The sequence below is a fragment of the Antechinus flavipes genome, chromosome 1 (genome assembly GCF_016432865.1).
Source record: "Antechinus flavipes isolate AdamAnt ecotype Samford, QLD, Australia chromosome 1, AdamAnt_v2, whole genome shotgun sequence".
Lineage (NCBI taxonomy): Eukaryota > Metazoa > Chordata > Mammalia > Dasyuromorphia > Dasyuridae > Antechinus > Antechinus flavipes.
This window is the reverse complement of record NC_067398.1, coordinates 64031309-64055421: the sequence shown is the minus strand read 5'-3', so window position 1 is coordinate 64055421 and position 24113 is coordinate 64031309. Positions and strand designations below refer to the sequence as shown.

Below are 24113 nucleotides of genomic sequence, written 5' to 3'. Positions count from 1 at the left end.
GATACCAATTAGGCTATTACTATAGATTCAGTGAGAAATGTTGGTGGCCTAGAATAGAGTGGTGGTCTTTTAAGTGAAAAAAAGGTTATGAATGATAGTGAAGGTCTGATTTTTTTTAATACCAACTCAAAAATCCATTGTAATTGGGCAGCTAAGGATTATTTATTCTTTTTCTAATTAGTTTCATATTAACTTTATAGAAGCAATCTTACTATTAAATAATTTTATTGCTAAATAAATGGTCAATTAGCTTTTAATCAAATTTTTCTTTTTTTTTCTTCCTAGGACTCTCTCTGTCATTCACTAAGGTCTCCTTCTAAAGGTAATTTTTAAAAAGGGAAATAATCACAATCCATAGCTATTGTACCACTATGATCTCCATTTCCTGATCCTAGGTTCTATACCCTTTGCTATGATAGATGAAAAATAGATGATTCAGGTTGTTGAAAACCAAATGTATGTGTTTGTGTGTGTGTGTGTGTGTGTGTGTGTGTGTGAGAGAGAGAGAGAGAGAGAGAGAGAGAGAGAGAGAGAGAGAGAGAGAGAGATAGTAGATGAGAAGAGAGGACAGGACAGAAGACACGGGAAGGGGGGGGGGTTACGTTTTTTTTTTTTTTAAAGACTTGAAGAACACAGAAACAAAAAGTACTGCTTTGTGTAGGTATGACTTTTTTTGTTTTGTTTTATTCCTTCTTTGCCTCCTAATTTAGAACTTGGAAAATTGGTTTCTTCCTGCTATGATAACAGTTAATAGTTAATTATTTGTGAACTTTGAGGGATAGGAAGGAGGAAGGACGCTTGGTAAAATCTTCATGGCAAACTGTGGCAAAAGGGCTACATAACACTCATTCTTTAGCAAACAATAAATCAATGCATTAAAAAGAAAGAGATGGGAATCACTTTATTTCACAAAATAATAGGTGGTTTTCCATTTTTGTACAAGTTATGAAATTATATACATATATACACATATGAAACTATGAAGGAAGATGTGTGTATATAAATAATTGACTAATGGCCATCCTTAAAAAAAAAAAAAAAAGTTTCCTTCAACCCTTGCTGTGCTTTCCCAAAAATTACATCTGTAACTTAGCTCTGTAACTTTCAAACATCCTGTAACATTCAGTTACTAGTAGTTTGCTTGTTTGTTTTATTCAAGATCTTCTTACTTCTGAGCTGGGCTTTAAACTAGGTTACCCTTCCACTAATTTTCACCATTCGATTTCTACTTAAACATAAGGCTCTGGGGTCCTCAAATAAAAAGTTCCCTGACTGAAAATCCTAAAAAGGCAGAGAGGGAAACGTGATTGAAAAGTATTAGGAACTGAGGAAGTTTTGTTTTGTTTTGTTTTTTGGAAAATTAATAGGTTGGGGGGAACGTTTGCTCCTGTAAGCCACAATACACCGCACTGAAGTGAACTTCTTCCTCACCCCTCCACCTCACCCCGAGAGAGAAGGGAGGCTTCAGAGCAGCTCTGCCCTTCTCTTTTGTGGCAGACGAAACCAGGGAGCATCTTCTCCTGGCCGAACTCTCCTAGAACCCTGAACTATGCACTTAATATAACTAAGATCTAAGAGCTTTCCCTGGGAGAGAAAAGGATCACGAATTCTCTTTTTGCTCTGCCCTTCTGGCCCCGCCCACTGTCACCCTGAAATCTTCCCGCTGTTCCCTCCTTGGCTTTACCGGGCTTTACCCAGTGCTGGTGGCCCAACCAAGAAGGGTAGCCCGATCCTTTTGACATTACCAAGGTCTTTGACCCGTGATTCTCTAGGGGGAAGCCTGCGAGTAGGACTTGAAGTTGGGGGAAAGTTTTTGAGTTTTTTTCTGAGAGGCTGGAGGTGAAGGAAGGAGAAGGAAAGGAGCCGGGAGAGCGCAGAAATCAGCTGTAAGTCAGGGTCAAGGCCAGCCTAAATCACGGGTGAGGAAACACCTTCAGCGCTTCTTTCCCTGCCTCAAAAAGAAAAAAAAAAAAAAAAAAAAACCACATTCACACGTGTATACCGAAGGACTGGAGTTGACAGTAGCTCCCAGCCTCCACCACCCCCAAACTCCCATCCCTTAAAATTGTCCCGACCCCCCATTCCCACCCCTGGTGCTCAGCGCGCGCTAGGAGCTTCGGCGCACACGCACACGCACACACATATACACACACATTCACACAGCACAGAGGCAGGGGCAGTAGCCGTACCGCCTCCTTCTCTTCACTCCTCCTCCTCCTCCTCCTCCTTCTCCACCTCCCCTCCCTCCTGGCGTTCGGGCGGCAGCAGTAGCTGGAGCAGCCTCAGCGGCAGCCGCTTCCCGGCATGGTCTGCTAAGCCAGCCGGTCTGGCAACAGGAGTCCGAGGCAGAGAGGGCACAAGGAGGGGCTTTCAGACGTCAAAGGAAGGAAAGCAAAAGACAGACGCTCCGGACTTCTTGGGATTGATTGATTCTCCACCTGGCCGAAGACCATCTACCCTAAGCGGCGTTCTGCCGCCTGCTTTGGGTGCAGGGGCCGGGAAAAGGTGTTAGTGGGTGCGTGAGATCACTTTGGGACACCGGGACTCGGACCTTCTTCGATCCGGTGTGGCGATGGGGCTCTACCGGGCTGCTGGAGCCGCTGTCCTGGTGCTGCTTGCCGGACATTTCTCCCTGAGCTCGGCGCTGGAGGAAAAAAAAGGTAAAGGTGTCGCCTTCGTCTCCCGCCTCCCCCTGTATCTCCTGCCCTATCTCCGCCCGCACCTGGTCTGCCAGCTCGCCTGCCCCCTTTCCACACCCCGCTCCAGCCCCAGCCCCTGTCTCAACCTCAGCCTAGTCGGCTCCCTATCTCCTTAGGGCTCGCTTGGTCCGGGTCGGCCGGCGCTCTCCTTTCCCTCCCCCGTTTCCTGCAAGATCATCTGCGAGCTCTGACCAGGACCCTGCTCTGGACTGAGTCTGGCGGGGCTGTCCTGACAATCTTGTGTGGCCCAGGAAGAGGGGGCACTGGGGATCTCTGGCCGGGGAATTGAGGTCTAGAATGGAAACCTGGTGTCCAGAATCACCAGTTCCAGGACGCGCCCTGCTTGGCTCCGCGAGCTCAGTCTACGTTTGTACAGGAAACTTTCAGCCGGCTTTCGTCTCCTTGGCCCGCTGAGGAGACTGGCGGGAGGCGGGGGTGGGAAGGAAACTGAGATAGAGTTCTGGGGGTCGAGAAACCTAGACATTGCCCACAATCTATTCTGGGAGGGGATGTCACACTGTGCGGCAGGAATAATGGGACAGGATTCCATGTGACAACCCTTCCCCCACCCCACCCCGACTTTTCCTCAGGAGCATAACAAGATGGTCCTCGTACTTCCCGGGACAGCAAAACATGAGGGCGTGAGATGTCAGGCTGCAGATGTGTCCCACTGGTTGAATACTACTAAGGCTGTCACCTGCCCAGTTCTCTGGCCGGCTAATAACTCTCAAGCTCCAAATTTAAGGAATAGACCATTTTGGCTTACTCGCTCACGTTCTTTGCTCTCTTTCTGTAGTCTCTCACTAGTCGGGGTTGGGGTTTGTGAGATTAGGAGTAGCGTGAACCCTCCCCCTTGCACACTAAAACTAGGTAAAAGTCTCGAGAACCGAGCCCCTCAGCCCCTATTCCCACTCTTTACACTCAAGTCTCCCTCACAAAACTGCAGGATTTAGCCTTGCTTCTCCTTTCTGGTTTGTTTGTTTGTTTGTTTGTCTGCCTCTCTCCCTTCCTCCCTCCCTCCTTTCCCTCTTTCCCTCTCCCTTTCCCACTCCGCTGCGGGACATTCAGCTTGTGTTTGATCCCAATCTGCCCTACAAGGTGCGCGGATCTGTGTAAGATTAATCTGTACAGCCGGGACGCTCCCTGCTCACCTCTGATTTTCTCACTACCACCCTTCCTCCTTATTTCCCCCTCTGGGTCATTTCAGGTTCTTCCCAGGCTTCTTGAAATACTTTGTTAAACTTCTAGGGGGCAGTTCCGGAATCCTGAATGGGTTCGCCAGGCTTTCTTTGAAGAATTAGATGCTAGAAAAATAGATTCTAAAATCCTCAGAACCAAATGATGACAGGAATCCCTTTTGAGGATTCCAGTACAAATCATTTTGGGGAATAACTTGAAGACTACATACTCATTCTCTTCTCGGGGATGGGATGAGAAGTAAACAGTCAACGCTAGGATCCACCATTCTTTCCGCACCAAGCCTGAGAGAATCTGATTTCGTGACTACTGACAATAAGCTCCCTTGGAACAAGCAACACGTCTCCCTCAGAAAAGATTCTAATTGCACAATCTTAAAATCAAGGAACTCGTGTTCCAAGAGTCAGGTTCCGACCTGTTGTTGATGTCATAGGCATAGGGTGTTGGTTTTGTGTGTGTCTAGTGTGTGAGAGAGACAGAACCAGAGAGAGGGGAAAGGGAGAGATCTTGTGGATGGGAAGTGGGGGGAGGAGTTATAAACTTCTGGCTATATTTGCCCTTCTACCGATAAAGATATTTTGAAACAGATTATTATATCAAACCTGCAAAATGTAGGTGAGAGGGTGAATATTCTCCAATACTGGAGGGAGAGTGGTCAGTGTTGAAAGATCAGAACTGCTTTTTTTTTTTTTTTTTTCCATTTAATGAGTTAGCCTGAGGTTTCTCATCAAAGATTTGGTTATTTTTACAAGTGTAAAATAACTTTTTTTCATATTTTAAAAATTAATTCTACATCAATTCATTTTATCTCACACTTAAGAATCATAGAGGTAAACAAAATTCTTTTTCTCTTCATACAAGATTACCTTTCTGATATCAATTTATCACTTAAAGATCGACATTTTCACAAATCCTTGAATATTTGTTATACTTGAAAACTTTCTAGTATCTATACTTTTAAATGTTTCAGCTATTTCTGAGAAAATGTCATTTAACGTGCTCTTTTTGCATTCGTTTAAAATAGAATCTTCTTTAATATGGGGATTAAAAGGACCAAACTGTAAGAAAATAAGAATATTTAAAAGATATTTCTTTAAATCTTGAGAGTAGAAACATTTGTGTATTTAAAAGAACAATGACAGGTGTGTGTGACTTCAACCTTTTGTCCCTGGGCAGATAATAGAAGACTAGAAAGGGAAATGAAGATCATCCTCTTTTGAAAGTCAAAGCAAACATCTCCTTGTTCCAAGTCCAGATTTCTCTTCCAAGTTCTTTTCATTCTTTCTCTTCCCACCCTTTCTGTCCAAAATGGTCTATTTTCAAGGAAGGAGCTCAGAGGTAATATTAGAGGATGAACAGCAATTTGTGGTATGATCCAGAACAAACCCCTTCCCCTCTTACTGTCTCCATTGCAAAGTTGAGGAAGAAACTACTAACTTGGGGTCCCGGGAAAGGGTGGATGCTGGGAGCAACTAATAAAATATTTGTAAACTGTTTTGCAAATCCAAGAAATCCTGAATTGTGCTATGATAGCAAAAGAGATCTTTGTGTACTTTTTGTGCTAAGTGTAACAAACCGGTCTCGTCATTGGTGGGCTGTTGCAATGTTTTCAACCTTAATTTTTTCACTCACTACCAAGAAATGAAGTGAAAGTTGTACAAGTGAACCCTGTCCCATATTCTGTTGGGAAAATGATCCTAATTAGGATGTTAACATGAGGCAGCTCCCAAATATTCTGCAAATAAAAAAATGAGAGATAGTGTTGAAGAGCTGATGGCCATTAATGATTTTTTTTCCTCACCAAAAATGTACAATCAGCCATGTTTTTTAAAAAGAATAAAACAGTTTGACTTCTTTTCCTCTTTATATCTGGTCTAGTCTTTAAGGTATTCTGACCAAAAGCAACCCTTAACAGAGCATTTCTCTTCATACTTGTCCTTCTGGCTAGTCTGATTCTTAAAAAGTGATCAGAGTCCAGAATGTGAGAATATAAAATCACCTGTCTTCAGTTTCAATAATCTACCCACAAAATATTTCCTTTGCTCTTCAAAAAAGTTTTTTTTGTTTGTTTGTTACACAAAAGCAGATGGATGTTTACAACCAACAACAAAAATCCTACTACTTTGGACCAAAGCATAAAGTGCATGAATCCTTGGTGCAACATGAAGGGTGGAGTTCTTAATTTTCTCTCTGCTTCTAAATAAGTCATGTACTAGTTACTTTGTCTCAGACTTAGAGAGAATAAATCTCACTGCAGTAAATCTCACATGGGGATCTGAAAAAGCTTACAAGGAAGCATTTTAATGACCTGCATTGGTCCTTGCTTGGATCATCAACAAATGCAAAATACTGTGAACCATCTTATTTCCTACTCACAATGTTTTCTTGTATAATATATACACATTTGCCTTCCAGGTGAGACCACCTTATAATGCCATTGTGTTCTTTTGTCCCATAAGTAGTTAGGCCTTTTTAGATGTGGTCCAAGGTAGCAGAATAAGTAAAGTTTTGTCTTTTACATATGACAGTAGTGTTGGTTTGTACTGCAAGATGTGATCAGTAAAGTGAATTTTGAGCTATTTTTCCAATATTATTGATAGATTTTGTATTAATCCATTCATACTTTAAGGCTCAGACTGCCCTCCATTCCCATGACCAATGCCATTCTTTTGCAAGATTTCAGGATGAAGTGAAAGATGCTTAAATAAAACCTATGACCTTGGCCTCTTGCATTATGCTGTTACCAATCTGAGCTAACTAGATATAGTAAGAATAACATTTATGGTGCTCAGCCAGATTATCAATTTGATTTCTGGCTTGCCTAGGCAGCTGCTCAGTGGACAAAACTGGTTACTGTTTTGTGTTTCTCCAGGCATATATGCAAATTGAGCATCATAACACATGTTTATAATGAGCTTTGAGACCTCCAATGAGAACTTATCTAATTCATGCTAGTCAAGAACAAACTGCTCTGTTTTATAAATGAATGAATGACTAAGGCATAATGTTTCACAAACATAGCATACTAAATGGGCTAAAAAATATAGAGGGATCTCATCTCTTGCAAAACATTTTGCAACTTAAAGTGCAGCAAAAATAAAAGTTGTTGTTTTTTTTTTAATTCTTTATCTTTTTGTTATCAATTTCAGGAGCTGTTCTCCAGTTCTAGTAATTATTTTTTTAATTTAGGAGAAAAAAAACTTATGTAATATTTTGAGACTTACAAAGCACTTTACCTGTTATCTCCAACTTACAAAAACTTTGTGGGAAGGTATTATTCTTATTTTACAAATTAGGAAATTGAGGCAGAAAGAGGCTAAATGATTGGCCCAAGATCATAGTTAGTATGTGTCAAATCTTCTAGAATCCCAAATTCCATACTTTATTCACTATGGCACCAAAGCACTTCCCTTTATTGTAACCTTTCACAATTCTCCCTTTATTTTCTAGTGTCAAATCTAATATGTAATTTTCCAGATTCTTTCGTATAAAGATCTTCTATGCCACAGGTTCAAAAGGTCATAAATTGAGAGCTGCAAGGGATCTTTTTAAGGAACCTTAGAAGTTGTATTGTCCAACTCATGTGAGTATCTTAAGGGTTTTTTTTTTCCCCCTTTATGAAGGACTGCTGGACAATCACCCAGGTTGATCTTCATGAAACTGACCGAGTCAAAAGTACAACTGATTTTAGATTACAGATGACTAAGAGCAGGTAAACTAGGTAAATGAGACTGACAAATCACTCAGTCAATAATCTTATTGAATGTCCATTGGGTATAGAGAATTAAGCTAGACTTTGGGATACAAAGCCAATATCCTTAATATATTAATCCAGTTGGTTTTCTTAATAGTTATTAAGAAGTGATTAAATGGCTAGTTTTAAAACCTTTTTTCCTGCCTTGCCCATTGGTGGTCCCAATGAATGTTGAAATAACAATGAAAATAGAGGAAATAACTTGCATCATTATTCTAGGGACAGAATAAGTGTAAAAATAACTAATTAACTTAATTAAAAAATTATCCATGCACATGTTTTGAAAATAAAAAGCTTTAATTTTTAAAAAATGATAAATTTACTCTCCCTCCCTTCTTTCCTTCCCTTCCCATCCCTTCTTTCCTTCTCTTCCCATCCCTTCTTTCCTTCCCTTCCCATCCCTTCTCCCTCCCTCCCCCACTCTTGAAACAGTAAGCAACTACATATTAGGAAAATGCTAATATTTAGGATAAGTGTTTGTCCTTGTGTCTGTACTTAAAATATAATAGAATATGGGGCAGCTAAGTGGCTCAGTATATAGAGCACCAGCCCTGAAGGCAGGAGGATCGGTTCAAAATATGACCTCAGACACTTAACACTTTCTAGCTGTGTGACCTTAGGCAAGTCACAACCCCAATTGCCTTGGGTGGGGGAGGGGGTATATATGTAGGATATAAGGGAAATGTGAGCTAATTAGCAGGATATAGAAAAGTACATTTGAATATCTTTGTTTTTCAGAAGTATTATTTCTTTGAATCTAAATTGACAAAGAGATTCTATTATTTCATTAGAAAAATACAAGTTATTATGACTACAGAATTTAATTTCTCTTACTCCTATTTGAATCTTGTTTTTTTTTTTCCTTTTTTGCACATCAACTCTTTGACATGTTGAGCTAACACTTCCTGTGGAAAAGTCTAGGAATTCTTTACTTTTTTGAGTTTATCAGGCGTACTTATCTCATTATTGGAAAGGGGGCTGCTTGGCTATTTTTGGGTATGGCATCAGAACTATCAAGGAGGGAAACAACTGTTAAATCCATTGAAGACATTCTTTTGTGCAGTGCGGCAAATTTAGTTTATTATAACTGAGTGTTTTAGTATATTCAAGGAGTTGCCTAAACATCATACACTTAGTATTGTGCTTATTAATGATTTTGAATGGTATTTTTGATTTCTTCCTAATGTTAGTATCAGCATAGATTGAATAATAGAAAAATATAGAGCTTGTTCCAGTAATGTCATTATTTTATAATGCATTATGTTATCTTCTGATATTCTACAGAACATCATAAAGTATAGAAATATTATTTGTCAAAATAAACAAAACATATATATTTTGTTTATTCATTCTACTTTAAGGTTATTGTCACTATTACTTCCCCATTCATCTTCTTAGCATTACAGTATATGCCTCAGATCTTACACATTTACACAAGTTTCATTTCATTTTATTATTATGACTCCTCCACCTTAGGAGTCCAAGAATGTCTAAAAATAAATGGTCATTATTGACTCTTGGGATATTTATTTTCAAGAGATCTCTTTCAGAATTGTTTTCTATATTAATGTGCCACAAGAACAGGATGGCAAATGACCTCCTCTTTTCACAATTGATTTCTTCATCTCTGTCACCATTCTCTTAGAATCTCAGTAGGTATGGTGCATAGATCATATTTATAAAAACATCACTGGGGATTATGTATTGCTCAAAAGCCCATAATATCATGTTTTGTAATCTAGCTCTTGCAAGGAAAGAGAACAGTTTGGAAATAACAAACCTCTGATAGATTAAAAATGATATACGATGGGAGTTGATATTAACTACCTTCACTTTAAAAATCATTGCACTAACTAAAGAGAATATTCATTTATTTGTACATTTACTCATTTCTTTGCCCATTTTAAAAGTTATTTCTATGATATTCTTCTTCAGCAAAGGCCTTTCTCTATTTGGCTGAGAAACTACTGTCCATGATTCTACTTTGAAAAAAAAAAAAAAAAAGATTAGAATTTTTTGAATTGTCTTTCCTTCTATAAAATGAAGAAAGGAGTTACACTGTTTGATTTGATCTTTTTAAAAATCTCTTCAGCCTTAAATTCTAAGAGTTTGAAAGCATATCAAAAAGTAGCATTCAGGAAGCCTATTTGTGGAAAAATAACTGAGACCCTTATAGCCATAATCATACGTTTCTTATAAGTTTTCTACCTTATCCACTTCTAGCCTTGGATAGATTTCTTCTGTCACTTCTACTTATGTTTGTGAACTAAAGGAGTTCCAATGAATCAAAAGTATTCTTTACACCTCCTATACATCACTGTATACTGCTACTATTACGATTACCACTGCTACTACCACCACTACTATTACTATCACTTTCTATATATTAATAGTACTAGGGATGATAATGATTACAATCACTAAGACTTTTATAGAACTTTAAGGTTTATAAAGCATTATAAAGTAATTCATTTGATCCTCCCAAAATCCCCCAAAATATAGGCACTGTTGCTATTCCTATTTTACATATGAAGAAATAGATTGAGAGAGATTAAATAACTCACCCAAGTAAGATAGTTACATAGTTACAGTGTCTTCAACAGGATTGGAAGTTTTCCTTACTCAAAATGTGGTACTCTATAACCACTAGGCACTGTTACATTTCAAACTAGAGGTATGTTTCTTTCCTCTCTCAATATTTCCCTTTTTCTTCTTTCCTCTCTATCCCAGTGTCTCAGTCTCCCTATTTGCCTTGTTAACTCTTCTCCCCATGGATTTCTGTGGAAATTTCTTTAAAAAGTGTGTTATATACTCTGATGACATAAGGTATTGGATATTGGATCTGGATGCTGCAAATCCATGTATTTTAAATGGTGAGTCTAGAGGTTCTTTTTTAAAATAGCCATTTTAATTAAAAATTTCAGTGAGGTCTATCTATGAATATCTAAAGGAAAAGGAAATAAGTGGAGAAAGTAGCTTGATTTTTGTTTTTGTTTTTTAAAGCTGTTTGGTCAGTCAGCTATGCCTCTGGCAAATTCTGATTGTCTTTGTATACAGATCAGTAACCAGTAGTTCCTTTGATTTAAATGAAAGCACATATTTTAAACTCATTAGAATGAGTAAACAGCCATTACTTAAAGGGACAATTTTAATATAGGGTTGTGGTGCTAAGGTATCTCTCACTGTTATTAATATAAGCTATTAAACAACTTGGGCTTCTTTTGGAAACTTTCCATGGCTATACATTATTAAAATAACTGTGGAAGAAATACTTTTTTCCCCTCTCTTCCTCCCTTCCCTATTTTGTACAGTAAGACTGAGGCTACCCTAAAATTATGTTTATGTCCAGAAGGAAAACATTAAAAAGGAGATAGCCATCAAGGACTATCTTCCCTATCATAACTTTTCTCATTTCCATATCCCTTGCAAATATGATTCAATATGTAATTAATCCTCGATAAAATGAGCAATTGATCTTTAATAACTAAAAACCTCTGTCATCCTTCTATGTAAATGTATTTTGTATTTTTAGACAGACATATAGTTCCCCACACCTGAATAAATTAACTGGCTCTGCAACTAGTCAGCTGTAATGATGTCTAGGTAGTTTTCTGGACATCAGTCCCCCATCTTGCACAAGCTACTTGGACAGTAGTTGCTAGGGCATTTCACTTTTAATCAATAGCCAAGGCAAAACAGAAAATTGAGCAATTTGATGAAGTGGGTCGATATTAACTAGCTAATTAGGTAATTTTTCAGCTCTTTGCTTCATTTAATTGGGTAAATTTTGTCCTCAGAATCCCCATTGTATGCATTGCAAACTTGGTGGTATTTCTGGCTTTGGAAAGAACTGATTGAGAAAAACACCAGTTGGATGTGGATTTGGGGAGATTATCTGAATCTATTCCTTATTATGTTGTATTATATTGGAAATCTTCAGCTTGATAAACTGGACCTTTAGAAAAGTTGAGCAACAGTTACTTAATATTCACAAAGTTGCCCAGTTACAAATACTAAACATTTAAAACAATAGAATGGATGCATATTTTTTGTAAATAAAAAAAGCTTGTGTGTGTGTGTGTGTGTGTGTGTGTGTGTGTGTGTGTGTGTGTGTGTGTGTTGGAGGTAGAGGGGGTTCTTCCTGAAGGGAATCAGTACCTAATCCAAAATAAAGTACTTCTAAATGAAATTGAATACAAAAATTGGTCACCTGTTCAGAATTCAGCCTTCTGATCATTTCAGCTCTTCAAAATAAAACTTTAAAAAGGGGGACATCTAGAATGAGATAGCTGGTAATAGCTAACATCTATATGGCACTTTAAAGTTTAGGTGTAAATAAGAATTCTATAGTAAGATAATATAGAAGACTACTACACAATTTAAAGAATGTCACAAGATTGCTGGGTGTTACTCATAAGCTCTGAGTAAGGGCCTGAAAGTATCTTCTATTTATTCTCATTTTACACCCACTAGTAATATATATCTGACTTCAGAGCTCCTGCAGCATATTAGAAGCAGCAGTTTACAAGTGGGAGACAAAGGAAACTATCCTTTAGTGAGAAGACCTGAAATATTCTTAAGCTTTATGACCCTGCCTTATGAGAGCTCTGCCTCAATTTCCTCATCTGAAAAATGGGGATAAAAATAGCATCTGTCTCCCAGGACTGTTGTATGGATAAAATGAAGGAACTTCCTAATTCTTAAGGCTGTCTATCTTACTTTGGACAGCCCTAATTATTCGGATGCTTTTCCTGACATTGGGCCTAAATATGTCTTTGGGCAACTTCCACCCATTGCCCCTAGTTCTGCCCCTTGGGGTCAAAATAACCAAATCTAATTGCTTTTCCATGACATTCAGATACTTGAAGACAGCTGTAGTGACTCTCCTGTGTCCTGAAGACTTCAATGGATCTTCTATGACCTGGACAGTTTAAAGGAAGCCAAACAAACCACTTTATAACTAATGATGTTCTTGTGAACCTCACGTGTCCCATTTTTAAAAAATGTAATAACTAGTACTGGAATTATCACAAGCCACAGAGGGATACAATTTAGGTGAAGGAGCAGTATCTATGTGGTAGATAACACTTAATTGATACCAGGTGATCTTCAAGTGAGACGCCACAGATGCCAGTTTCATATAGTCATCTTAAGAGATGGAGCAAGAACGATTAGCTCATTAAGTATATCTTTTTTATCCAGGTAAACCAGTTCAAGTCCCTGACCACAGGTTACTAAGGGACCTCCAGAAAAAAAAAAAATTAGGCAACATCTGAACATGAATTCCTCTTTCACAAGAAAGTGGGATAATCACGACACTTTCTCTTGACTATGTTTCACCTGTTCACATTTTTTGCACTAAGTCTTTCAAAATTCTGTGACCAGATGAATCCTGCAAAGATTCTGATTGGTTCAAGCATTTTGGTGGGAATATAAAAATCCATGACAAAAATAAATGAGATCTGATTACAGCTGGGCAAACTTGAGTGTGTACCTTTGACTCCTAAGATATGTGAATGTAGTGTTTTCGTAGCTGTGGAAGCTGGCTATTACATCTTATTATGGTTCGAAGAGAGAACTGCACAGTTGTTATTTTTGCAGCAGAGGTCCCCAGTTATTTATACCCATACTATTACTCACCTCTGTAGCCTAGGGTATTATATCTTTTGCTACCACAAAGACCACCCAATACTTTCCTGGCTAGAATTCTGGTAGGATATCAGACTGCATTGATTGCCAAGAATGGAGAGAAAGAAGGGTAACTAGGTGGTGCGATGGCTAGAGCACTGACACTGAACTCAGGAGGGCCTGACTTCAAATTTGGCCTCAGACATTTACTAGCCGTATGACCCTGGACAAGTCACTTAATCCTGATTGCCGCCACACACAAAAATGGAGAGAGGATTCAGATGCATGGTAGAATCTAGATTATGAAAGGTTTCAATTAGTTATACCCTTCTCTGCCCCTCCAACTGCCCCATAAACTGTTGCAGTCAGACAACAGTGGAATGAAAGTTCAGACAGTGAAAATGCACACTCTAGAATACTAGTATTGCAAACAGAGCTACTCACTTTTTTGTGACCCATCACTGCATATCAATTATTTGTTTTTCCCCACTCCCCAATCTAGATTCACATCCTGCCTTAGATTGTACCAGTACCTGCCTTATTAAACTGTAGCAATCATTTGACTTCACTCAAAAATCTCAATTTTCTCAACTATAAAATGGGGATAATACATTATGGAAGGCACTTTGTAAACCTTTACATAAATAAAAGCCATCATTGTTATTGTTAATAATTATTATACCTAATGAACTTTTCCAACAAATAGTCCAATTTTCTAATCCCCTAATCCCTTTGTTTTAGAATGGCACACCTCTAGGAACAAGCCTTGACTTGTTACTATCTCTCCTTATTTTATCCCTATTCCGATGAAGGTTCAAAGATTCAGCCCAATGTTCTCTCCAATCTTTATCCTACCCTATTCTCCATGATAACCTTAGAAACCCTTGTTTTATTATAGGTGATGCTGTTATTTTTCAGACCTGCAATTTCATTGTTAAAAAACAAACAAACAAACAAAAAACCTCCATCCCTTCCTCCTAGATTAATTTAAAGCCACTCTCCCCCAATAACTGTATTTCTCAGGGAACTCTGTCTAATACTATACCTTCCACTCCTCAGTCTCACTAAGCCTAGGATGGAATCGACACATTCATTATCACCCTTACACCTTTGCCCTGTCATTATCATTCAACTCCTCTGCCTTTAAAACTCAGACTAACTGCCATTCTCTCTCCATGTTTTTACTATCTAGAAATCTCTTAGACACTTTCTCCACTCTATCTGATTAGTTTTCTATTGCTTTCCCTGTCATCATCTTCTGAAACTTCAGCCTTCACACAGATAACCCTTCCAACACCTTGTCTTCCCAATTATATTCCTATAGATCCATTCACTGTCATTTCTGTGGAACCTTAGCCAAAACGCCAGGAGGGTCAAACATTAAACTTTATTATCTCTCAAAACTGTTCATTTCAGAAATTGTCCTCTTTGATTACACTCATTTTTCCCCCAGACCTTCAGTCCTGCCATATCTATTCTTAGACCTCATCATGACTTTTGGATCCCTTGATTCCTCTCCATTATTTCTCCTTTGTAATCTTTTTTTCTTTCTGACTTCACTTATTACCTATTAAAGTCTGATTTTTTGTATGTAGTCTGGCATTTTAATGGCAAAATCTCATTAATTCTCACAGTCCTCTTGACTTTCTACCGATTTCAATTTGATAATCTTAGTTAAATCCTATCCTCCCCACTCGTCTATTCTATATATTTTTTAAAGATACTGTACTACTATACTAAGAGAAGTTTCCCATAATTCCAGAGTTACTGTGATGGATCATAGAACAAAAATAACACATAAAGGAAAGCAAAATACATATAATTTCTTTCGCCATCAACACCTGTATAAACCTGCCTTGGGGCATTTTAAAATTTGGGTAAAATGTTAGAAATTATATTTTCTGTGATTCAAGATATTTCTGTCCCAGTTATTACCTTCTCCACTTGTCCTAGCAAACCAACCTAGATATGGAAAGGATGATTGCATTGGAGAAAGTAGGGGGAGCAATCAGATATTTGTTGCCTCACCTCACTTCCCTTACAGGTTCGATTCCTTTTGTCTTCTCCGGATGGCTTAAAGTTGCATAATAAATGGAATTCTGGGACTATTTTGGAATTTTTTCTTCTTTGAGAATTAGTTTTAAAACATAACTGAACATTTTCATTACGTTCCTTAAAACAACGATGGAAGATAAAGAGTTTAAAAAATCACTCATTTTTACGAAGGGACAAATGAAGGGAAAGATAAAAAATATTTGTCCAAGGTCATACAGTTAATACTGAGTTGGGTCTCTCTCAAGTCTGCGATCAATACTGTTTCTTTTGCAACAGAGAGACCAACTTCTCAGTCACTAGTCCCCCACCCCAATTGCCCTACTCTGCCATGTGGCCTGAGTTTGGAGGTATAAATTCATCAAAGAATGCTCACTGAAATGATATAGAATCATAGATTTAGAACTAGGAGAACTTTCAGAGGATATCTAGTCAGGTACGTTCATTTTATTTCATTATATTTTTCTTTTGCATTGATACTTCATGGTGATACCACTTTATTCTCAATGTTTTCCTCCCTCCCCACTTCATAATAGAAATGTTTAGTCTTGTGCTTTTCAGAAGATCTCAGGCCATCTAATTCCCTTATTGTACAGATAAGGAACTTGAGGTCTAAGGAGATTAAATGTTTTGTCCAAGGTCACACAGGTGTTAGAAATGAGATCTGAATACAGATCTTTTTGATTACAGAGTTGATAGTTTTTTCCACTGCCTTTTAAAGAACAAAAACAAGTTGTTTGTGTGAATGGCAGATAAAAACACAGGTTTCTAAATGAAAGGGGAGAGGATGATTCATAGTATAATAATAACTTACATTTATATACCTCTTTGCAGTTTATAAGGTGTATTCCTCAAAACAACACTAGTAGATAATTCTGCCCTCTGTGTTCTAGAATGCCGCTCAAGGAGATTAAATTGTCCAAGGTCCCAAAATGAGTAAGACAATTATGATTTGATGCTACCAGTTCTTCAATTAGAAGAGTCCAGAGCTCAAGTTTATATGACTTTGCTGCCTCCCTATAATTAAACAAAAATCCTGCTTTTATTTGTGAATTATTCCTTGTTCTAGTTATTTTTTTTTAAGACTAGAAAACTTTCATCCATTTAGACAAGTTTTTACAATTTCTACTCCATTCATTTATTAGATATAGCCCCACTCATTGAACATAGTGGTAGAATATATTTACAATCTCAAGTAGGCTAGAAGGCTAGCTTCTGTGTGAAGACTTATTCCATTCTGAATTGGAAAATGAAGGTACCACATCACCAGAGGCTTAAAGGTAACTCAACCTTATTAAACTGCCAGCCATTGTTTACCATTCCAATACTTCTGGCTGCCTGCTCATTTTCCCCGTTTATATCCCTGCTGTTTGTCAGTCAACAACTTTTATTAAGCACCTACTATGGGGCAAGGCATTGGTGAAGTAAAGCCACTTCCCTTTCCCACCCCCCACCCCCCCCAAATAATAAAAACAATCTCTGCTTTCAAAGGGCTCAAAGTATAATGGTGTAAAAGACCAGAGTCTTTTTTTTTTTTTTAAACAACCTATAAAAGGCCAGAGTACCAACAAGAATAGACTGGAAAAATTGGTGGTAGTTTCAAAGGAAAGGCAATACAATTAAGAACGGGGAAAGATTTTTTGCAGAAGGTGGAAGTTTTGCTGAAACTTGAAAGGATCCAGGGAATCTGGGAGGTGAGGATGAGGAAAGGGAAAGTGTTTCAGGCATGGGAGAAACAACTGATGAAAATGTTCCAGAGTTATGAGATGGAGCATCTTATGAGGAGTTGGACCCCAGAAAATGTGGAGGAAAATAAAGTGTGAGAACACTGGAGAAATAGAAAGAAGCCAACTTATGATGAATTTTCAAAGCCAAATAGAGAATATTATATTTAATCCCTAGGTCAGATGAATACTTTAAAGAGAAAGGATATATGAATCCAAAAGTTAACTCTTTAAAATGAAAAAAACTAAACATAAGGATACATGCTAGCATATGACAGTCCATTAAGTTAGACTTTTTAAGAAGCAGCATAACATAGAAAGAACTAGCTGTGTAAATGTAGGAAAACTAATTTCATTCAGCCTCAGTTTTCTTATATGTTAAATAAGAGGGTGGTACCCAGTGACTTCTATTGTCACTTTTAGCTCTGAATAATAAGCCTCTGACTTTTCTAGAGATAAGAGATAAAAAATATTAAAATATTGTCAGACTACATCTGGCCCCCAGGTTGTAGATAACCTATGAAATCATTTGCTAAGCAGAAGTGAGCTGAAAATTAGGTACAAATCTCCCAGAGCTTAAATTATAGAAGTTGATAATTTTGTATAACCCACAAATGATGTTATAAATATCCAAAATGGCAAAGAAAAGAAAAAAAGTTTCCCACCCCATAATGACCAACTTTTTTTTTTTAAGGTCACCATAAAGTAATAAGGGGTGATTTTTCTCTTAAGTCTAACTACATGGATTGATGCTTCCCAGAACAAATGTCATTCTTCATTTGACTGTTTTTAGGTACTTGAGTTCCTGGTAAAGATCCATCCGTGGAAGACCTTCGGTATTGATGAAGCAGTATGGTAAAGGGTCTGAAGTCTCAGTGAGCTAAAGTTTTTACTTTATTTTTTAATGAGCTTCAAAAGAAAGTTTTTCTAAGATTCTCACAGGACCCTAGAGGCTTATGGATATTAAAAGTGTCTGAGTTTACCACTCTTCCCCCTAGGCTTTAGGCTAACTCTGGCAGCTAGTTGAGTGCTGACTCAGCTCGTGAGAGAATTACTGGCGCCCTGAAGGGATGGAGTAAAAATGAGGAAGGGGCCCTGGGAGGCAAATTCAGTGCACTAAAGGAGTTTATTTTTAAAAGGTCACCTTCTAGTTGTTTTTTTAAACTGAGTCAAACAAGAGTCATAGAATCGTACATCTAGATCCCCTTATTTTAGAGATAAGGAAACTGAGGTTCATAGAGATTAATTTACTCAAAATTCTAAAGGAATACGTAGCAGATTTGTACCTAACTCCCACTGATCATAGGACCAATGCTCACTTCCACCTTCCCATGTTGCTTCCTAAGAATGTATTCCATAAAAATGTATTTGAGCTTAAGAATACCAAGAATAAAAAAAAAATCTTTAAAGCTTTTCCCCAAGAATTTCCAAGGACTTTAAATCTATTTTCTCTACCATACTTCTGAATTGATCTTCCTACATGTAGTCATTCTACTCTCCAATTTATCCTCCACTAACCAAATTAATATAATAATATAAGAACAAAATAATAATGTAAAAAAAATTATATTTGTAAAGAGTACTATGAGATTTGCAAAATACTTCATGTTATCTCAAGCCTGGGAGGTAGGTGCTGTTATTATCTTCATTTTACAGACAATTGCCCAAGATAACACATCTAGTGAGTATCTGAGTCAGGATTCTGACTCAAAACCAATACTACATCCTCTTCACTACCTGGCTTGCCCTTAATATTCCTAAAACACTTTGGCCCGTGTTAGTCTTCTGTTCAGAAATCAATAGTATCCTTCCCATTCCCTCTAAGATAAAATGCAAATTTCTCAGGGTGGTATTTATTATGGGTTTACCCAATCTGTCTTCTGCAAAGCCTTCTGGTATTATTTCATATCTTTCCCATCACACTTCAATTTGCTATTTAACTGACTTATTAACTATTCCTATTTCCATGCCTCTGCATAGACTGGTTCCTATACACTCCCTACCAGACTCGCCACAGTCCCATCTCATTCCATCCCATCTCAATCCCTGGCATTTGTGTCCTCTTATCTCCACATTCAAGAATACATGGATTCCTTCGAAGTTTAGCTTAGTTGCTTTCTCCTACAAGAAGTCTTTCCTGAATCCTCTAATTATCAATAGCTTCCTTTTTCTACAATCTGCACACAAATAAATGCATAACTTCCATCTTGTGCCCAATAGTAGACTGTAAATTAATTTAAGGGACATTTTCAGGGTTTAGCACAGTGACTTAGGTGTGATAATATTTAACAACTTTTTGGAATTGAATTGAAAGCAGATCATAGATAATGAGATGCCTTTACAGTAGGTTATCTAGGCCAAATCTCTCATATTACCAATGAAAAAAATTCTGGCACACAGATATTAAGTGCCTAAGGTTATTCAAACTCAGTTTCTCCAGCTCTAAATCCAGCTGCACAATGGTAGATAGGGAGAAGTGGGTAGTATAGAGATAGAGATAGAGAGCTTGCCCTGACATCAGGAAGACCAGTTCAAATCCAATCTCAAGCACTTTTATAAATTGTGTAATTCTTTTTTTTTTTTTTAAGGCATGAATTTATTTAATGAAAAGTTTTTTTTTTTTTTCATATAGCTTTTGATTTACAAGTTATATGCATGGGTAATTTTACAGCATTGACAATTGCCAAACCTTTTGTTTCAATTTTTCCCCTCCTTCCCCCCATCCCCTCCCCAAGATGGTAGGTTGACCAATACATGTTAAATATGTTAAAGTATAAATTAAATACAATATGAGTATGCATGTCCAAACAGTTATTTCGCTGTACAAAAAGAATCGGACTTTGAAATAGTGTACTATTAGCCTGTGAAGTAAATCCAAAATACAGGCAGACAAAAATATAGGGATTGGGAATTCTATGTAATGGTTTATAGTCATCTCCCAGAGTTCTTTCGCTGGATGTAGCTGGTTCAATTCATTACTGCTCTATTGGAATTGATCTGTTCATCTCATTGCTGGAGATGCCCATGTCTATCAGAATTGATCATCATTTAGTATTGTTGTTAATGTATGCAATGATCTCCTGGTCCTGCTCATTTCACTCAGCATCATAAACTGTGTAATTCTTAAGTCAGTCATTTGCTTCAGTTTCTCCATCTGTAAAATTGGTAATATTAACATCTACCTCGAGGGATTGTTGTAAGGATCAAATAACATAATATCTGTAAAACACTTTATAAAACTTAAAACACTATATAAATGCCAGCTATTCTTATTGATTAGATAAAATCTTTCCTGACTCTGCCAGATCCTTCATCAGGAGAGATCCAAATTTTAATTTCCCTATCCACATTTACTAGCTGTAAGACCTCAGACAAGTTCCATAAACTATCTATCTGAAGTCGTGATAGAACCTTAATATCTACTACATAGGGTTATTGTGAGAATTGAATGATATGAAGTATTTTGGAAACATAGCACTATGGAACTATCAGGTATTGTTATAGAGATGACACAACTAAGGCTTCTGAGAATTTGTAGAAAGGCCAAAAAGCAAATTTGTCCCGTCCAGCAGGACCTCGTTATTCGTGGGGTGTCGAGGAGGACAAGACCTGCAAGAGAAACGGGCGAGAAAGGGGAGGGAGACTACATTGCGGTGGAAAAAGGTCTCGTTTATTGAAAGAAGGAGCCTAGTTATATATGGTTTGACTACGTGCGTTTTCTGGGGGGGGGGGGGGGTAGGGGAGGTGACAATATAAAAAGAAGAATGTCAGAACACGGGTGTGGCTGACCTCCTGGGGCATACTCGTTATCTAGTTCCAGGATGGATATGGCCGACCTCCTGGGGCACACTCGTTATCTTGTCTCAGGAATTTAGGACATATTATTTGTTCACAATGTTTTAGCTAACCGTATCAGAGTTTACGCACAGGTCGTCACATTCTTCTTGGCTCTTCTTTGTTTCCTGTCTCCAACATCTCCCCCTTCCTTATTATATGCACAATGAATTATGGGTCGGTGGAGGGCCTGTCTTAGGCTATGCGACACACATCTGGACCTGCGGCTTACCTAATTCATTTGGCAGGACTCCTGTCTTAGGCTATGCGAGCTGACACCACCCCTACTAGGGGCAGGCTCACAATAATCCCGTCATAGGATAATCCTGCAGCATAAGGCCAGCATATAGCAGATCACAGAGTCGCAATAATCCCGTCATGGGCCCTTCCACAGCTTTAGGCCCACCTAACTATCTCGACAGCATCTATGATACCAGGGGGTGTTGAGTTCGGCCTCTAAATTGGCAAACTGCAGAGGCTCAAAAAGTGGATTTTGCATTTGTTCCAATGACTCAGAAGTATGGAGCCTTTGATAGAACACATGAGTACTCTTCTGAATGGCAGCATCCACCTGGGACTTAACAAAACCAGTTAACTTAGCAAACAGCCAAGGTCCGAAAGAAATAAGAAGGAGAATAGCCACGAATGGTCCCAGAAGAGTAGGAAGAAGGGTTGTCAGCCAGGGGGAGGTTGAGAACCAGTTTTGATACCAGGATTAATAATCCCAAAACTGAGTCTGCCAGGGAAATTTTAACAAAATAAGGGATTCTAAAACTAAAGCATCCAAATTCAATCTGAACTAGTGAGATAGGGGGTGGGGCAGAAATGCCTGAGGCAAAGTGAATAGGAGCTAGGGGTTCCCATTCTTTCAGGTATTTTGAAAAAAATATACCAGGTTCCCCAATGTTCTATCTCTACCTCCCCCCCCCCCCTTTTTTTTTCTCTCATGGAAAGGAATTATCAAATGGCCATTCCCCATATAAATTCCGAGAGTGAATCAAAATCCCTATACATAACAGACTAATACAGTAGCATTTCCTAAAAAGCCCTTAAACATAACAGCAATAATTATACAATTTTAACAAATCCCATATCAAATCTTAAACACACAGTAATAGATGATCCAGGCAAGGTTTAACAGTCAGTCATCAACCATTCCCAAAGTCCCTCATATCAGTCCAAAGTACAGTCGATGCAGGGTCCAGTCCATGGTCTCATGTACAAACTGCTGCTTCAGGCTGTGAAATGATAGGAGGCTCTCATTCCTTGAAGAAAGTGGATGTGGTCATGCTGACAATCAAAGCTGATCAAAGCTGATCCCGGTTCCAGAAGCAAGCCAATATCTGTAATTTGACCAAAATCTAGAACAAAAACACAAATCTAACACATAAAGATTAGATCAGTCTCAGATAGAAAGACCCAGTTCATCAGGTTGCTGCAAAACATGAGGAGGCCAAAATAAATTGGCCAGCAGTCAGAAGAAAGTTTGCTTTACAAGACAGGCAAATGGGTGCAGTCCCAAGTTGGAACATCAGCGAGTCTCACAGACCCCTGTTAATTGTCCTCTTATCATGTAGAAACCTTAAAGAAACAAAACACCAATATCCAGTAACAGACAGATGACCAAGCGAAATCCTCAGTTGCCCAAGCATTTAGGATACAATGATTACATATAGCCAGACTGAAAATAGCAAGGCATGACATAATTGAATTGCATTAACAGTTCTATTGACCATTGCTCTGATCAGAGAGATCAGTTACAGAAGGAAAAATGCAAGAACATAACTATAACATAACATAAGCAGTTGAGTTTTAACAGCTTATCAATCAATTGTCCCAGTAACTGTCAGAGGGTGGAGCTTTAAAACTCCCAAATAGCATTAACTAATTAATTCTAAGCCCAAAAACTTTTACCTCCAATAACAGATTCCATCAATCAAATCTCTGATAAATCTTAAACAATTATTTATCATAACCTTATAGTCATAACAGAAAGAAATTTTGTCTCAGTTCACAACTTAGAACAATTAATCTAAGTAGATGTTACATGAATGAACATTATACATACAAATCATTTTGCTTTTAAAATACCCAATACATAGAAAAATATCCCAAACTGCATATTGTCCATAACAGAAACATTTTCAAAAGGACAAAGAAAAAAACTATTATGTTCAGAGGCCCTTTAAATAACCTCAGGATGACCCAATACAGTCAATTTAAACTTATACAAAAGACCCAATTCCACATAAAAGAATTCAAGAAGGTTTCTAACATAGCAATTAAACTTTTAGAAATACTCGGACCAAAGTATGGATCACATTTATGACCATGTTCCCCAACCAAGAAAACTATTATCTATGAAAAAAACAAATATTCAATCATTGAACCTAAAAGTAAGCATGCCCTTAAAAATCACAGTTCGTTGAACTGGCCGTAATCAGTTAAAAAAACGGCAGGAACATACTCAGCGGGGTGAGGGGAGGAGAGGATTCCATATGGCCATCCTTCCTCCGCCACCTCTTTACCTACTCCCAAAAGTCTTTCACCTTCCTAAAACCAAGCAAACCTCTAATTGCCCCTACAAATCAGTCCTTCCTAAATCACCTGCATTCCTCTTTCCTTTTCCCTTCAAAAACCTGTAAGATTCACATTATAGTAAATAACCCAAACCTCCACAAAAACCACACATGTCCAGCAGAGCTGGATTTAAAGTATAACTTAAGTTAACAAATAACTCAATATATTTCAGACGGTAACAAACTGAATCAAACTAATACAGCTGTCTTTAAAAGTTTTTTTTTTCTTTTTTTCTTTTCCACCACATTTCTTCTAACAGCTATTAGCATCTTATCTCCAGAGCTTTTTATTGCCCAGGCCAGGCTAAGTTTGAATTTTATTGCTCTTTACTCTAGTAGGCTTTTCCTTAAAAAAAAATTTTAAATCACAAGCAAATTTTCTTTAATCATTGTTCTTAAAACTTAACAAAGCTCTTAAATCAGCAAACAAACTAGGGGTATTTCCAAGACCTCAACCCCCAGAGAGAGGTTTGTTTCACCTTGAATTCCCTTTTCCCATTCCAGAATCCAAAGGGGCTTCTGTGAACTTCCAAGCCCATTTAGTGCTTTTCTCTGCCTTCACAGAGAATGCCTAGATATTCCATTCAAACGTCTTTCCTTTAAATGTTAGCACACTGCTCTTCTATATATATTTTAACTTTCTGAA

At 37.9% G+C, this 24113-nt stretch overlaps 1 protein-coding gene across 1 annotated transcript in view; it reads left to right on the top strand.

Annotated features, from left to right (window-relative positions):
• The first annotated feature begins 1688 nt into the window (after positions 1 to 1688).
• Positions 1689 to 24113, top strand: part of EGFR (epidermal growth factor receptor) — a 248849-nt gene continuing 226424 nt past the window's right edge. Inside the window, exon 1 of the mRNA XM_051983949.1 lies at positions 1689 to 2660. Coding sequence (XP_051839909.1) covers positions 2573 to 2660 — 88 coding nt within the window. The 5' untranslated portion in view covers positions 1689 to 2572. The remainder of the gene's footprint in view (positions 2661 to 24113) is intronic.